Source organism: Pygocentrus nattereri, chromosome 28 (assembly GCF_015220715.1).
Source record: "Pygocentrus nattereri isolate fPygNat1 chromosome 28, fPygNat1.pri, whole genome shotgun sequence".
NCBI lineage: Eukaryota > Metazoa > Chordata > Actinopteri > Characiformes > Serrasalmidae > Pygocentrus > Pygocentrus nattereri.
The window spans coordinates 13,835,744-13,853,376 of record NC_051238.1 but is presented as its reverse complement, the minus strand read 5'-3'; the positions used below and the strand labels follow the sequence as shown (position 1 = coordinate 13,853,376).

The 17,633-nt window shown below is 38.2% G+C and overlaps 1 protein-coding gene across 1 annotated transcript in view; it reads left to right on the top strand.

Moving 5' to 3' along the window:
• nphp4 (nephronophthisis 4) overlaps positions 1 to 17,633 on the top strand; it is a 280,801-nt gene that overhangs the window by 26,739 nt on the left and 236,429 nt on the right. The window contains exons 3-4 of the mRNA XM_017693446.2: positions 12,783 to 12,937; positions 15,950 to 16,014. Of these exons, the coding sequence (XP_017548935.2) occupies positions 12,783 to 12,937; positions 15,950 to 16,014 (220 nt within the window). The remainder of the gene's footprint in view (positions 1 to 12,782; positions 12,938 to 15,949; positions 16,015 to 17,633) is intronic.

Here is a 17,633-nt window from a genome sequence, read left to right as displayed (position 1 = left end):
TTGACTGATAGAGACCCTGTGGCTGATGTGTAAAGTTTGTGTGCTGCGTACCTGGGGGAGAAAAAAAAAATGTGTTGCTTCACATTGTGACCTAGACTAGAGCAGCAGCCTCAAAGAGCCGGTGAGATAAGTCTGTTAGGGAGATAAGTCTGTCAGAAAAGTCTGTCGGGATCACCGAAGCCTTTGTGTATTAACAGTTATTTGCTCCCGGGGTTTTTAGGCAGTACACAGTGTTATCTTTACAAACATGTATTGCAGAACTGAGATGCAAATAAAAATGATGTAAGCATGGAGTAAGTTGAGATGAGCGGTTGGATCGAGTGCAAACTCCCATCCTTTTAAAGATCAGATGATGTACTAGACCTGTCAACAGTTTTGGGGCACCTTGCCTACTTAAAATGGTTCAGTCGTGTTTGATTTTCATGGTTACTTTGTAGTTATGTAAACGAAAACATCTGCAACGTTTTTATCAGCGTAAAACAGACTAACTTTTTTATGCTTTTGGCTAAATTTTGCAGCTATATTTTGCTTGATGTGTATCAAAGTGAGTGGTCTTTCCCAAACTATTAAACTGGCAAATTCTGAAAATCTTTAGGCCGAGACGTGGCTTGAACACCATAAAAGTTTGGGTACTGATGAGGGCCAGTGTCCTAACAAGGGGGAAATGTGTGTTGGAGGGGGACTGACATTAGTAGTGACTAGGACAGGTTGTCTAAATTTAATTCTTTTATAGTACTGATTGAATTCAATCCTATTGAGTATCAAAAGTTGGTGTCATTGAATACCAAATTTCAGTTCCAAAGTAGTCAGTCTTCTTAGCATCTGTAAAGCCAATAAGTATGCTTGTACCAAAAGCTAGACTATTGATCAGCTGTCCAAAATGCATTCAGTATGCATGTTATTAATTTCAGCACTTTTTGATTAGTGTATGGTCAGTTGTACTCTTCAAGCACCTTAATCATTACTGCTTTAAGCCATACCCACTTTTGGTTTGTATTAATGTCAAGGTATCAGTATTGGTATCAGCATCAGTTTAAATCAGTTTAATTTAATCTGTTTAGTGCTTTTTATAAACAAGGATGTCACTAAGGAACTTTACAAGGATTGGAAACTGAATAGTACTCACCCCTAATACTGACAGCAACAGCCAACAAAGTAGCAATAAACGTTTGGGTCCACCAGGGAGCAGCATTTATTAAACACCCATAGGCAGTGGGCATTGTGTGGGTCCTTGTGGCAAACTTCTCAGATTTCAACAATAGCTGACCCACCTAGGGATGCAGAACTTTTTTAACATGGGAAATAAGGTGAATTGAAAAGTTTTGCATACTTTTGAAGGAAGCATTTTGCGCAAGCTTGAAAGAGCATAATTCACAGTGCTGTTGAGTTTAACAGAAGCGGTTTCAATTTATTGGATTAAAGCAGGATGTCTTGCAAACGTTGCTGTTTCAGTAATGCCGTGCCAGATTTTCTCTAGGGTGTCAGCGTTGGTGATTCTTCACTCATCCTGACTTGCATCTGAAAGGTCTAATCATGTAATTCAAAATTTGGCAGTGCCACACACCACCTAATTCCTCAGGCCTTTGCAATTTAAGAAGATGGATTAGGAAGACGAGCCCCCAAACCCTTCCTGGCAAATGACAGAAGGAATAAGGACTGATGGAGCTACAAAGGGGACCATCAAGAAGAAAACTAGGTAGAATATTAATTGTATTGATTGATATCTAGCTTTTTATGAGAATGCACTCATTATAATGTCTTATAGCGTGATTGGTCTATATAATATATTTTTTCTTTTTTAAATAAAAGGTTTGTAATATGTAAACATTTTTTTCATTTACAAAATGCATTATTTTCCAAGCCTATACAGTGAATATTTGTAAACTGAGATGACAATTGTTCTTGTGATTATAAAAAACAGAAATGTACAGTATTTGTCTTTGTACATTGTATAAAGTATTTGTTCTAATTTCCACTATTTTTGCATATTTCTCAAACTAAATGGTTTCAGACTCCATACAGAATGTAATGTAAGACAAGGAGAACACGAGGAAACATAAAACACAGTTTTCAAATAAATATTTCATTTATTGAAGGAAAAGTAATTAAGGAAAGGAAAAAGTAATTTTCTCTCTAAACTTAATAACTGGTTGTGCTTTAGGAGCAACAACTGCAATGTAACATTTCTTAGAATCACTGTGGAGGAATTCTGGCCCACACTTTGAATCAGAGGGCTTTCAGGGATAAACCACCTGTTTAAGGTCCTGCCACAGCATCTCAGGACTTTGACTAGGCCACTTCAGAAACCTTAATTTTGTTTGTTTGTCAGAGGTGGACTTGCTCTTGTTCTTTAGGTTGCTGTGATGTTGCATGACACAATTGTGATTGCGATTCAGATCACAGACTCATGACCTGCCGCTTTCCTGCAGGATATATGGTTCCATCAATTATGGCAAGTTGATCAGGCCCTAAAGTAGCAAAGCACCCCAGGCTATCCCACTACCACCACCATGTTTGACTATTGGCTTGTGTCAGCTTTGTGTCAGATGTAAAAGACACTTTTACGTTCCTCTTCGTTATCAGTGGTTTTCACTTTACAACTCTATAGAAACCATTTTTGCCCAGTCTCCTTCTAACGGTGGATTTCTGAAGGCCTGTATTTCCTTAGATGTTCATCCGGGTTCTTTTGTGACTTCCTAGATGAGTCGTCATTATGTTCTTGGAGGAGTTTTGAAGTGTTCCAAAATTTTTTTATTCTGCCTTTGGAGATAACGGCTCTCATGAGCCCCAGAGCTTTAGATATGGCTCTGTAAGCATTTCCAGAGTGATATATTTTTATAACTCCCTTTCCCTTCTCTTTCTGCATTGCATGCAGCTTTGGTGAAACCATTTAGCCCACTTCACATTTCAGAAAAAAGGTTCTGAGTAAGACTCACCAGGGCTGACAGTAATCAGTGGGTGTGCCTCGTTAATTAATCTCTGGTATTCACTTAATTTGGTTAATTATTTGATTGATTGATTGTTGCATTCCTGTGTACTTTGTACATTTTTGCGAATAAAGTGATTCTGATTAAGCAATTACTTTTTCAAATTGGGGCCAGTTGGTGTTGGATAACTGGATTTTGTATTCACTCAGTTTGTTTTTGCCTTTTTAGATTGTGTTTGAATATCTGAAACAATTTAAGTGGGACAAATATGCAGTGGTAAGTAGAAGAAATCAGGAGGGGGACAAATACTTCTTCATGACACCTTTACAGCCTTAGAAACTTTTTTGGCCTGATCATCTACATGGGTTAGTCTTAAGGATACAGTAACAAGAAACAGCCTGTTTAATTATAATGGATAAAATATCATTTAATATTTAAACATGGCTTTTTCTGGTACATACAACCACACACACATCAACGTCACCTCAGGGGAAAAATGTAGGATATGGCTCTCTTAATTGCATTCTGAAAAGTCTCATGAACATTGTTGTTATTATTATTTTTAAACTTCACTTAAACTCTAGCTAATGTTTCTGTCTTGTTATCTGCCAGCTAAAGCTTTCATCTTCCAGTGAAATTGATTCACAGTGGCAGTGTATGAAATTGGAAAGAGGGTTAGAGGGTGATGAAATAGGCTGAGTTCACCTTCGGTCTAGCCCTGTAAGATTGATATGAACTGTAAGCCCCCCTTTACTCAGATCTACTTTCGGCATGGATTGACTCTGTCTATAGTATCTAGATCAAAGTTCTGCGCAGAGGGGATATTTAAAAGATCAGGTAACAAGAATAGATGTCCTGAAAACATTTTTGGGAGTTCACAGAGCCAGAATAGCCCTGAGTCCTTCATTCCTCTTGTAAACTGGTGTGCTGGTTAGTTTGATCTGCTTGATCTGCTAACTGTACCGAGTTATAATCATCAAAGGAAAACAGAGACATTAACACTTCTGCTAATATGGCTCAGATATGTTGTACTTCTTGTAGTGTGGCAGGGGTCACAGCAGTCACTGAGACAGGCAGAGACGGTCACAGCTTAATCTCTGACGGAGTGCATGGCCTGCAACACTGACCATAACAGTGTATTAAAGCTGAACTTTGTTATTTAAGTATTTCATTGTACTTTTATGACAGGCTGGACACAATTATTTTCAAATTTCCTGCTTGCTGTCACTTGAGCTGATGACGAACATTTAAGCTGAATTTATTTTTATTTTCCATAGTTGTGAGCATATTGAGTTGAGGCATATGCATGTGGGGGGGGGGCACTTTCATGACACGCATTACAATAAAAGCAAACATTTGAACTTCTGAGTGGTTTTATAGACACCTTTAGAGGGCAGTGTTTTGTAGACAGCAAGGAAGAAAGCAATAATTAGCCATTTTGGCCCTTTAGGCTTTTATTCACCAGGGTATATTTTGGTTGTTCCATCTAAATTTACATGGACCAAATTGTAAGGCAAATTATTCAGTAACTGCATGAAATAAACGCAATTTTTAATTTTGTTTATTTATTTATATTTTGTAGAAGTTCCCAAATTAACAGAACATGCGTTTTATGATCATACACATATTGTTTTATACTTACAATTTACTGTTGAAAGCCAAAAATTTTAGACACTTTTTGTATTATTTCATAAAAATAAGTTTTATAGTGTAGATCACTGAAGAGACGCCATCTGTTTATAGTTTATAGCCCAGATTTGTGGAAAAATGGGTCGAATTTCAGTAGACAAAATAAATTGTGAGTTCAGCTTCTTAAAAAGAAAAAAGAAATTATCCATCTATTTCACAGGAAAGAAGACAGTTACAGCTCTCATGACACCCATCTTTTGAATCTGTCTTATCAAAGAATACTAAGAATATGACGGTGCGTTTTAGAACCAATGGTGGTCTCAAGGAGTGTAAAAGGTTGTCAGTTGCATACAGTTAACAAAAACAATGATGTCATTCAGATCACAATGTTTTATGTGGCAGTTACTCATCAGATAAAATGTCATGAATGTGACTTGCCTATAGCTTGTTGATCTCCGAACCCAGCGCAAAATGTAATTTCCCCTTAAGTGAGGCTGCTGTCACTTGTCCTTATGTTAGAAATGACACATTGTCGTTGGTTAGTCTGGGACAGTGTTTTGTTTAAAAGTACTAATACTTTTTAAATAGTACTGATAACAAACTCACTGTGATTTCTGTAAGTCGTATGTTCTTTGTATTACTGCTGGTTTACTTCACTTTTAGAAAAAAAAAACAACTTTTGGTTAACAAATGTAATAGAAGTGGCGATGGGGCTTTTCGCCGTCTTTTTCATCACCTAACTTTTGACATTGACTAAATGTTATCAATCTCTAGTCTCTGCCACAGATTGTCACGTATACAGAGAGCATATTATATCTGTTTGTGCATATGTATGCACTTTCATGCACTGGGTTTTTTCTTTTTTTGACACTACTTCATTCGCAGTGGATGTGTTTTTGTTGTGGCCTGGTTTTAAAAATTGTCCACTGCTGTCAAACAACAAGTCTGTGGTTGCTTATTCTGTCAAAGTAGCTGTAAAACTGCCTTTCTGTAAAATGGCTGTGTTAAGCTATGAGACTGGTTTGCAAGACTAGGCCATCTAGAACTGACCAGTAGACCACTATTAGTTGACACTTTTAGTTGGCAAATGGAAAATTTGATCTGAATTTAGCTGCCTTTGGCAAGGCCAAAAATCTGCCCTTTCTAGGACCGAGATGATATTTTTTTTAGTAACATTCAAGGCGGTCAAGGCCTTTTCATATAGAGACCAGACAAAATAAATTAAAAAATGGAGCAAATATTTCAGTGCGCTAAAAATCTCTTTTGTGTTGAAAAAGCACTTTTTTGTTCTTAAAACTGACTTGCTGTGAAAAGACCTCACACCGACTAAACATCAAACTAACGTTAAGGATGAAAAGTACTGTTTCTGATGCTGTTTTTTAGTGCTGATGCCTTTCACAGGACCTCTTACTGTCCTGAACTGATGATGTAACTTAGGTTTCAGTTCACAGATCAAAGTGCATAAGAAAAAAGAAAAAAGATGCATTGTACTTATCCTTATCAGTTTTATTGTTATATTGATAAGTGGTCGCACCCCTACCCCTGATGTCTTTAACGTACACTGGGCTATTCAATATGACGTTTACCCTCTCCAACAAGACTGTGACCAAATCTGTCATAAGTGAAATACTTCTTTTTATACATTTTAGAGTCACATGAACTTTTTGTTCCTGTGACCAAAATTTCCACCAGTCTGTGGGGTAGTTAGAAAATAAACCTAGTGAACATAAATCCCCTGCATTCTCAACTGGAATCAGCATGCTGCTTCTGTTGGTGAAGAGGGAGTGTGTTCCAAGCACTAGCAAAGCAAATCACCACAGAAGCATGAAAAAGTGATGTATTTTCTCTGTCACACTTCTGCTGTTTATGGCGAAGGCCTCCAATCAGTTTCACTCCACTCACTTCCGCAGTGAAATTATACCATGTCCGGACGTCATTATCCAACCCGATGGGTGGAATTGAGACTAAAGATGTGCCAACATTTCCTCTCTAGATTCAGCCAAGCATTTTGAGGTCTCTTTGCAGTGTTTTTAACTATAGTGATGAGCGTGAAACGAGAACTGGATGAAAAAGATACTCTGTCTGGAAGCATCATTGTTATCCGGGCTTATCCTGCTGAAATGGGAAATGTCAGAGCAGAGGACAGCACAGGCAGCATTTGAATTTGAAATATGTACATGGAGCACTGACCACAAGGCAGAGACCAGCTAGAGAGTGGCACAACACACACACACATACAGGGGGAGAGCAGCCTTAACCACACAATGCAAATCAATATCTCCAGCAGGGAGGCAACTCAGGTTGAATATGGATTCATACAAATCTATTTTTTCAACTCATAGCAGTTCACGTCAAGTTCTGAGGTAAAAGGCTTCCTTTTAGAAATGCTAGATTAAGTTAGAAAACTGAACAATTTAAGTTCCAAAGCCAATTTGTTGTTATAGTGTATGCAATTGACATCACAGTCACAATTTCAGTCAGAGTTATTCCCTTATTAGGGCTGATAAAGGTTTCTGACTGAAATTGTGACTGTGATGTAAATTGCAATGAATCTATATTTCTATAGATAGGAAGGTCCAGTGGTCACTTTTCTAAAGCACTTTAAGTGAATTTTGACCTTATGTTTCTCCCTTACCTCAAAGGAGCTAATGCCTAAATGGAAAGTGAAAAAAATCCATTATTGTAAATAGAATTTTAGACCCTAAGTTTAGGTTTTAGCACTAAAGTTTCTGACAGTGGCAAAGTATAAGTTTAAATGTATAGCTTTAAATGTATCCCTTCAGTGTTTAACTTCAATACTTAAGATGCTTTATGCAAGTAGCCATAGTCCTGTTTCCTGGCCAGTAACTCCATAACACCAGCATTTCCACTTTTTCTGGCTTGAGGCTTGAGTGCTGAATGTAGGCCCAATCCCATTTCACCCCTTGTCCCTACCACTTAGCCCTTAGCCCTCCACTTTGCACGTTCACGCATAGGGGTAGGGTGTCCTGATTTTTGATGAGATAGAGGGGTAGGGTGAAGTGTTTGGGCTGCATGCCCTCCAATCAGAGGTTTTTCAGAGGGACACTCAAAACAGAGTAAAAAAAACAAAGTGGGGGAAAAAAATGGCAAGATTTCCTATGTTAAATAATTACGATAAACTTTGTATTGTCTTAGTTTAATGTTGTTTCAGTGTCCTATGGTCGTTTTCTTCATAACAAATATAAAAAAAAACACTAATAGTATGCTAATATCTCAGTAGCTAGCTAGCTAAATTTCCCATTCCCGTTTAAATTGAAAATATTGAATCAGAAGATGGCGAATCGCTGACTTCAGCTTCATTTTACCAAAGAATTAGGGGTGGGCAACAATAAATAATAATCGCATCGCCCCATCTTTGAAAGCATACAATCCCCTAAAGCTAACTAAAGACCAGAAGTAAAGTTGCTGAACTTTACCCTCCTCTGCTATCACTGCAGACTGGCAGGACTGCCTACAGAGCACCGGTTGTCCCGTTTAGTAAGGGAAGATTTCACCCACTAGCTCTTGTAACTTAGGGGCAAGGAGACACTTGAAAATGAGGGTTAGCGGTAAAAATAAGAAATGGGATTGGACCGTAGTGTACTAGACTGCTTAGTTGTGTTTGTGTTGTAATATATGCTATAAATGGGTTTTTGTCTAACTCAGTACAGTCAGGTCATAAGCTCACTGGTATTGGTTTAAATTGTGCCACTTAAAACCTGTTAAAACAAAATTGTTGATAACTGCTGATAATGTAGACCATAATTAAAACTTCATAAAACAAATTGAGTAAAAGTTTTTTCCCCCCTAAATTATTCATTTAACTGGATTTTTAACATACATACATTCAGCACACATGCAACAGGAGTAGTTTCTTTGATGTGAGCTTATTCTTAAGTTTTCAAATGGTGTTCTGTTACCGAAATGGTGAATCAGTCATCAAAACCCTGAGAGCACTTGCGTAGTAGTTTAATTTAGATTTATTTGGCCAATAATTGATTTTGCTTTTAACATCATGTTGCTAGGTTGTGTTAAACCTGTGCTTTGCTGTGTGCTGATTGGGATAAATTGTGCATTGTGGCCCTGACCTCAATTCTGTGTTTATTCCAGAGATTTGTTCATAATCTTCCCACACATTCAGTCATCCCTCATAAGTGAGTCATTCAGATTTTAAAGCGATGCATTGGAAACCTCATGCAGGTCACTTTGGGTTGAAAGCTGTACTTGTATTATTATTTCCATGTAGAAGGTTTTTATGTTTTCCTTGTACAAGAAAAAACTCAGTTTGTCTGTTAGAGATTTAGGCTCTAAGGAAAAAAGCAAGGTTTAATCTAGATTGTTAGGATTGTCAAACAGTGATTGAATTCACAATGTGATGTACTGGCGTTTTGTGCAGAGATTTGTTTGGTGTGATGCTCAGTATTCCTTAGGTCTCTATTTGGGATGCACAGTGATATCAGAGTGATATCAGTATCTACACACACACACACACACACACACACATACTGTAGTATATGAAAATACTATGTTTGAGTATAAAAAAGCATCCCAGAGATGCTAAGTCTAGTAAAGTTTCCCACTCTGTGGAAGACTTCATGATCAAATAGTGCAACAAATAGTGCAATCACAAAGAATTTTTGCTTCACATCATGTACGGTACATGATAACAATAAAATATTCAGAGATTTTGGAGAAGAAGTCTGTATTGAAGAGAAAAGGCCAAAAAACAGTATTTACTGGCCATGATCTTTGCACTGCATTAAAAACAGAGATGATTCTGTAGTGAAAATCACTGCATGAGCTCAGAAACCACTGTCTGTAAAGACAGTTCATCACTGCATCCACAAATACAAGATAAAACTCTAAAATGCAAAGAAGAAACTGCATAAACAGAATCCAGAAGTGCTGCCACCTTCTTTGGGCTCAAGCTTATTTAAAATGGAGTGAGGGGCAGTGGAAGAGTGTCCTGTGGTCCAACAAATCAACATTTGAATTATTTATTTATTTATTTATTTAGGAAATCATGGACACTCTGGGGTACATTTAGCTTGTTATCAGTGTACAGTTTAAAAGCCAGTATTCATGATGGTATAGGGCTGCATTAGTGCACATGGCGTGGGTGATGTTAAACCATTAATGCTGAACTATATATATGTGTGTGTGTGTGTGTGTGCATGCGTGTTTTGGCAACATGACACTTTTTTTCGGGGAAGGATTTGTTTATTTCAGCAAGACAATGTAAATGCTCATTATAAAATGAAACATATGACAGGAGACCCCGAACTGATGAGCAGCTGAAGTCCTATATTAAATAAGAACGAGAAAATATATCACTTTCAAAACTGCAGCAGTTGATGTTCCCAAACACTTACAGAATGTTGTTAAAAGAAGAGGTGATGAATCACAGTGGTAAACATGACCCCCATCCCAAGTTTTTTGGAACATGTTGTTGGGATCAAATTCAAAATGGGCATAATAAATTCAAAATTGTTTTCAAAAAAACAATAAAATTTCTCAGTTTCAATATTTGATATTTTGTCTTTGTAGTATTTCCTTTAAAAAATATGGTTTACATGATTTGCATGCCATTGCAATCTATTTTTATTTACATTCTGCACAGCATCCCAGCTGTTTTGGAAATGAGATTGTAAAATCTAGATTGCTGATTGGCTTTCTCAGTTACGTTGTGTGTGCAGGTTATTAACATCTGCATTTTTGATCAGTCTGCAGTCTGTTTTGGTCAGTTAATATGCCCATTTCCAGCACCTCACAGCATTTCTGGTTTAAGCCAGGAATCAGTGTTGAAGTCAAGGCATTGCTATTGGTATGTAAAGATTTGAGTGATACATGGCCCAAATATTAATCTATTTTATTCTTTAATTTTCACCTTTACCTTTACTTTTGAAATAAAAAAACTTCATTGTATACATAGTTTTTGATATAGAACATGTTTAGATGTGGCCTACTTTTTTGCTGGTGCATTATGTTCACAAAATAATACATAGTGTGTGGTCAAATGATGAAAATGGCGAATAATGATGTCATTTTTGCTTGATTGCCCACCCTTAAGTCTGATTTTTTTGCTTTATAAAAATAGTTCCCGGTTTGTGAGTGCAAGTTTTTGTGTGTGTCTGTGATTTTGCACGTAGAGGATTTTGGCTTTCTGTTCTATGGTTGTGAAGATAGGACCTGTACTTCATTTCACATTCCCTAGGAGACACCCGCCCAGCAGATATGGGGAAATCTGCCTGAGACAAGCCGCGCCTCTGTGCTTCAAGACCAAATAATTACCTCCGAAATCTGCTCTCATCTCCGCTGCGCCGCTGCACCCTTTCCCCACCCGCAGAACTGGAAGACATGCTGTTTACCTCACCAAGCTCGCTGCTGATTTAGATAAGCTTGTTAATTAGAGGTGTTTTAGCAGCAGCACTCCCTCTTTCACCTTTCCTCCTGCTTTTATAGACATGCTGTTTTATGCTGTTCTCTCAAAACCACTTTCTTGGCACTTCTTTTTTCCTCTCGCTGTCTCCAAATCCAGTAGCTCCTATTCTTCATCAGCGTCTCAGCCTTTGCTGTTGCCACATTGTGCTGCACAGACTGTTACCTCTTCATTCTGCTGTCTCTAATTCAGCTGATAATGGTGGTAGGTAACAAAGATGTCAATGCTGAATGAAAATATGCACATGAAATAAACATGAGGCGAATGAAAACTATTATGTTACAGCTCGGGGACATCTTTGAACGCAGCTAAAGATTACAGAGGTTTAATAACAGTGGAAGGAATATGAACGTCTTGCTCTCTCTGTCTCCCAACTCAAAGAAGCTTTATTGGCCATATTATGTTTCAGTGGTGCCAAAGCATTTAAATCTGTTTGTCATACATTAGTCTGTTTAATTAGTCAGTATACGCATACAGACATACAAAGAGCCAGGTAAGCACATTGGTTCAAAGGGGAACGGATGCGTTTGGCTATTGTTTAACGAAAAAAAGGCATCACTAGCCACGTTTACATGCATCCTAATAATCTGTTAATAATCCGACTAATAGGTCAATCAGAATAGAATACGTCCATGTAAACACCTCAGTTGGAATAGTCTAGTTCTAGTCCGATTGAGGCCATTCGGAATACAGTTTCTAGCCGATTGAAATGTAAATGATTTTCCATCAGATTGTTGAATAGAGTGAGCAGATAAACACATCAGTCTAAATCTGTAATTGGAATGTATTCAGTTGTATTGGCAAAAATCTTTGAATGTAAGTGTAGCCGTTGTCATTATTGGTACTGTTCAACCAGAGGGAGGACTCCCTAGAACACGTGTCAAATTCCAGTCCTCATGGGCCAAAACCATGCAGACTTCACCACGCTCCCTCTTTAAACACAGCTGATTAGGAAGGCCTTCGTGAACTGCATTCAGAGCATTAGATGAGGGTAGACACTAATCTCCATAGCTCTTTGGCCCCCATTTTGGACATGCCTGCTCTAGAATCATCATGGTGGCTTGAAGTGCTCATATGTATCTACTAACCTGTCTACTTCAAACCCTGACTCATCAGAAACAGCAGCCTGGATTGTCAGTTTGGGACACAGAACTAGCCATAGTCAGTTGAGGAACTCACTAATATTTCTGCATAATTCAATTGTTGAGATATAAACATTCATTCATTCAAGTCATTCAGAGTTTTTTGGTGCAGGATGGTTCATTGTGGAGAAACTTACTGATTCACTTTGAAGGGAACCAGAGGCCGCAATGTCTGCAACACAAATGTAGCCATTTTATTTGCAATCGAAAGGAACTGTGAACCTACACGTCTGCTGAGCGTTTTGTATGTAATGATGATAATGGTGAATCTGGTGAATTCTTCGGGTACTGTTTTGCCGTAAACCGTATTTACCTCTGTATCAGGGAAAATGAACACCAACATTACTTTCAAATGTTCCATTTAAATACACAATATTCATTTATTGTTGCTACTGGGATCTTTTATTCTCACAACTTTTTCAAGAGAAAAAGTGCTCTTATAATTTAATATAGCTCATATAATAACATTTTATTGCTGGTAATTTTGGACCATTTTCATTGACCTATTCATCGTCAACTATTCTCACAATGCAGTGTCTGCTCTGTTCAAATGATGTAAAGAAAAAAGTATGAATAATATTAATTCTCTCTCTCTCTCTCTCTCTCTCTCTCTCTCTCTCTCTCTCTCTCTCTCTCTCTGTGTAGGTCATATACTTTCACACTCCCCTGTGTTTGAGCTCAGTGGTGGCTGTGGTGGAGCTCGTCTCTCTGTCTTTCCAGAGTGCAGTGGGGGCAGGCTTCGGCCTCTTGCGACTCTTCTCCGAGCGGCCAGACTCCGGACCCCCTCATGGGGAGGGCAGGTAACGGTCAGCGCTCTCCCTCAGAGCAGTGCAGCATAGCCAGAGGCCCCAGTGTGGGTCACCTGTCCACACCTCTGTCCAGTGGGTCACTCACACAGAGACACCAGCAGAACTTGGTGTAAAGTCCGACAGGGAATGGGTAACAGGTTTAGGTGCTGGCCACTGTGAACTTATTCACACATACTATGTTGAGAAAAAGGTTAGAAGCTGAGGTCTATGTGTTCTGTTTGTTGTTGAACTACTTTTCTTAATATGTAGGCTGTATCTAGAAGAATGCAGAAGATCTTAAATGTACATTAGTTAAGCAGTAGAACACGAGAGGGAGTGTGTTATCGCGAAGTAACATCACAGCTGTGATTTGCAGTGATACATGATAACACACAACCTTGAATGTTCTATTGCTTTTAAACAACATTCAAATAAATAAAGTAAGAAATGAACAAACTGGGCTGTGAAAGTGGCATTTAATATGTTTTAATGTTAGCAATTCCTTCCGCCAAATTATAGTTCCTTAACAAGCAACTTGTTGCTGCATCACAGTAAAGAGCTCCGCCCACTCGCTGCACAGCCGGCAGTTCATTCCCCAGCTCCTTACACTTAGGTGTTGTTCTGTCACAGCTGCCAACTGAAAAGCTGCTCAGTGGTAATGACAGTTTAGGAATTTAGTGTAGTCTCATCTTCAGAGTCTGACCAAACTGGCTGTCGGTCAAATGTGATCTTAAATGTATCCATGTTTTGTTTATGCGCAAAGTAAGAAGTAAAAACTTTCAAATGGCCTGAGCGTCTCCTACAGCTGTCAAACTTGTAGCTCTGCAATGACGTCTCAGTGGACTGATCCAGTATTTGTGAAAAAGCTGTGATATTATGGCGAAATATCAGCATGGTAAGAACGCTTCTCAACCAATCAGCTTTGTACAGTCGTATAAAAATGTATGTTAAACTATACAAAAATATATCTGCATAGAGATGTAGAAATTATATTATTGGTAATCATTGCACCCAGATGAACTTGTCAACACCTCCTAAATCTCAAGTACGTGTCGCGTATATAAAAATGTGTGTATAATATAAAGTGCTGTGCGTCATTAAGACACTGATTAGTTGAGCAGGGAAACATCCTGTAACCTTGGATTTGGGACCTAAATACTTCTTTACCTACTATAGAGATTTTCCCTTAGAAATCGATTACTGGTTTATGTGTCTTCTTGATTTTTATGACTTTTTGGTTTGGTAAATGCAACACTGCCCTCTAATGCATACTTTAACGTTACAAACAATTATCTTGCCACACACGTTGTATGCAAGTTTGGGCGCCCCTGGTCAATGTACAGGTTTAGTTGATCTTCTAAGTGAAAATATACATATAATAATAGCCTACATGTCTTCTATTTGAGGAATTTAATGTGCAAATGTAATATGTTAAACTCAGCAAATAAAACTTCAAAGAAATAAACATTAAAACTGGGCACTCAAATTAGCAGAAAAAAATGCCACATTTAGGTTTGTTACATGCTGAGACTATGTCCAGTGCTGTGAAAAAATATTTGCCCCTTACCCAATTTCTTCTGTTTTTGCTAATTTGTCACATTTAAATGTTTCAGATCAACTAATTCTAATGCAAGATGAAGATGACATGAGTAAACACAAACTACAGCTTTTAAATGATCATTCCCTTCATTGAAGATTAGATATATTCAAAACCTCTATCACCCATGTGACAAAGTAATTGCCCCTGTAAATCTAATAACTGGTGGCGCCGCCCTTGGCGGTCTTTTTCATCGCTGTGGAGAAATTTTGGCCTGCTGTTCTTTGTAGAATTATTTTTAGTTTGGCTACATTAGAGAGTTTTACAAGCAGGAACTGTGCATTTAAGGTCTTGCCACAGCATCTCAATTAGATTCACGTCAGATCTTTGACTCGATTTCTTTTGTGCCATTCAGAGGTGAACTTGCTTGTGTGCTTCGGATCATTGTCTTGCAACCTAACCTAACTGACAAGTTGACAGTCTCCTTCAAGATGTTCTGATAGAGAGCAGAATTCATGGTTCCATCAATTATGACAAGTCATCCAGGTCCTGCAGAAACAAAGCAGCCCCAGACCATCACACTACCACCACCATGTTTGACTGTTGGTATGATGTTCTTATGGTGGAATGTGGTGTTAGCTTTACGCCAGGTGTGATGGGACCCATGACTTCCAGAGTTTCACCTTTTACTCACCGGTCCACAAAATATTATCCCAAAAGTCTTGGGGCTCATCTAGATGTTTTTTGGCAGTTGTGAGACAAGCTTTGTGTTCTTTTTGTTCAGAAGTGGTTTGCACCTTGCAACTCTCTCATGGATTCCATGGATTTGCAGACTGGTAGATTTCAGTGACTTTGTTTTACATCTGTGTTTGAATCTCTTTACAATGTGGCATCATGTGCTGCTTTTTGAGACTTTCTAGCCTGCTTCACATTTTCAGCCAGGCTCTAAGTGATGTTTAGATTCAACAGGTCTGGCACTAATCATTTCTGGATGTGGCTTTTGGGTTGAACCATATAGTGAATTGAATTTGGTTGACGGGTTGATTGAATAACCAAGGGAGTAATTGCTTTTTCACATAGGGCCAGGTAGGGTTAAACAGCAATTTTCCTTCAATAAGTGAAATCATCGTTTAAAAACAGCTTTTATATTTACTTGGGATATATTTGTCTAATATTAAAAGTAGTTTGATGATCTGAAGCATTCATGTGTGACAGAGATGCAAAAATAGAAGAAATTGGGAAAGGGGGAAAATCATTTTTCATAGCTCTGCATATTCATAGAATAGCATATTTTTCCTATAATCAAAACATGGCCTAGGTGGGCACACAGCTGTATGTGAATGTTTGCACATGATGTACATGAAGCGTGTTCAAAGTCTTTAGAACACAGTCAGTTACACAACATTTTTGCAGTGCGACCTTTTGTTTAATATATCTGTATAACAGTGTTTTGTGGGTGATGTTTCTGTGTTTTTCTCTTTCTGTAGGTTGAATCTATTCCATGGGACACCCCGAGCTCTGCTGCACCCAATGCTGAGGGACCCCCTGCAGAGTGAGTGTTGTCTGCCTCATGTACAGACAGACACACACACACACACACACACACACACACACACACACACACACACACACACACACTACCTACCCACCATTCAACACTACATTAATTTAATATTGCTATAGACGCTGTGTTTGTGTTTAAGCTCGAAGTGAGAGCTCTAATCAATAAAGAACGATTTTTTAAACCATATGATTTCTGTGAACCACAATGCCAATATAAGGTTACTCCTTAGGGAGTGTGTGTTATTTGTGTGAAAAAGTGCATATCAAATGCTGTTTTTATGCAGCAGCTGGTAGAAAAGTAGTTTGGTTTCACTTATTTCCAAATGAGTCTTGTTTTATGGCAGCTTGAGTGAATTAGCCCAAAGGTTGTAAATGTTGGTTTGCAGAGATGGAGACAGGAGCAGAGCTGTGTGGTGAAACTGAAAGGGAATAGATGAACAGAAGCTACAATTTAAGTTGTTTGTTCATTTTATTTGTTACCTTTTCCCCCATTTTCACCATTTTTTCTCCCAGTTTATCTATAACCATTTCCTAAAGTACTTGGCACTCACGCAAATTGCCTCTTGTAACAGTACCACAAATTCAGGAGGGCAGGAACTACTGCTTTTTTTTTAAAGCCACCAGACAAAAACTGTTGTTGTGGAAGACGTCAGCGGTGGAAAAGTGAGGGATGCTTTTTTTCACATGTGAAAGAGGCTCTCTGCCAGTTCAGAAACAATCGACCTTTAGTGGAGCATTTGTTGCACAAGTGCACAAGTAAAAGTCAGTGATATATTTAACACCTTTTACTGACAGCAGGTTCAGGAAACTGTTTAAAACCTAATTTAAAAGTGTGGATTGTAATATTAGGCTTAAAATCAACACTTTTATTTTATTCATGTATATTTTCATGTATATATGATATTTTCTTTCAGGATATTTTAGGATATTTTGGGGGGAAAAAAAACAGTCCAAAAAAAAAAAATCAGCAATTTTGAAAAATGTATTTTCATGTTTACTCTGTTCTCTGTTAATCAGATGCTTTCTCAGTGATGCTGTTACATTCCTTTAACACATGAAGAACGCAGTCCTACAAAGCAGAAAACTCTTAGACTGTTTTTTTGTTAAGCAATAGAACAAGAGATGGAGTGTGTCATCGTATGACGTTATTTCACGATAACACACTCCCTCTCGTGTTCTATTGCTTTTATACTACAGTCAGAAATAAATATATAACAAATAAATAAAATGGGCTGCGAACGGGTCATTTAATATGTTTTAATGTTCCTTTCCACCAAGTTATATTTCCTTAACAAGCAGCTGGTTGCTACATCAGAGCAACACGCTCCGCTCACCTGCTGCACAGCTGGCAGCTCGTTCTCCAGTTCCTTACACTAAATCCCAAAACTGTCATCACCACTGAGCAGCTTTTGTTGTTTTTAATTGCGGCAGTTTTATGGCTCAGTCCGATTTGCTCAGACCCTGAAGATCAGACGGCATGTTTGGCGAATGGTATTGGGTTCATTTCTGGCTGATTCCAGGTTGTTTAGCTGTTCTTCTGTCACAGCTGCAGACTGAAAAGCTGCTCAGTGGTAATGACAGTTTGGGAATTTAGTCTAGTCTCATCTT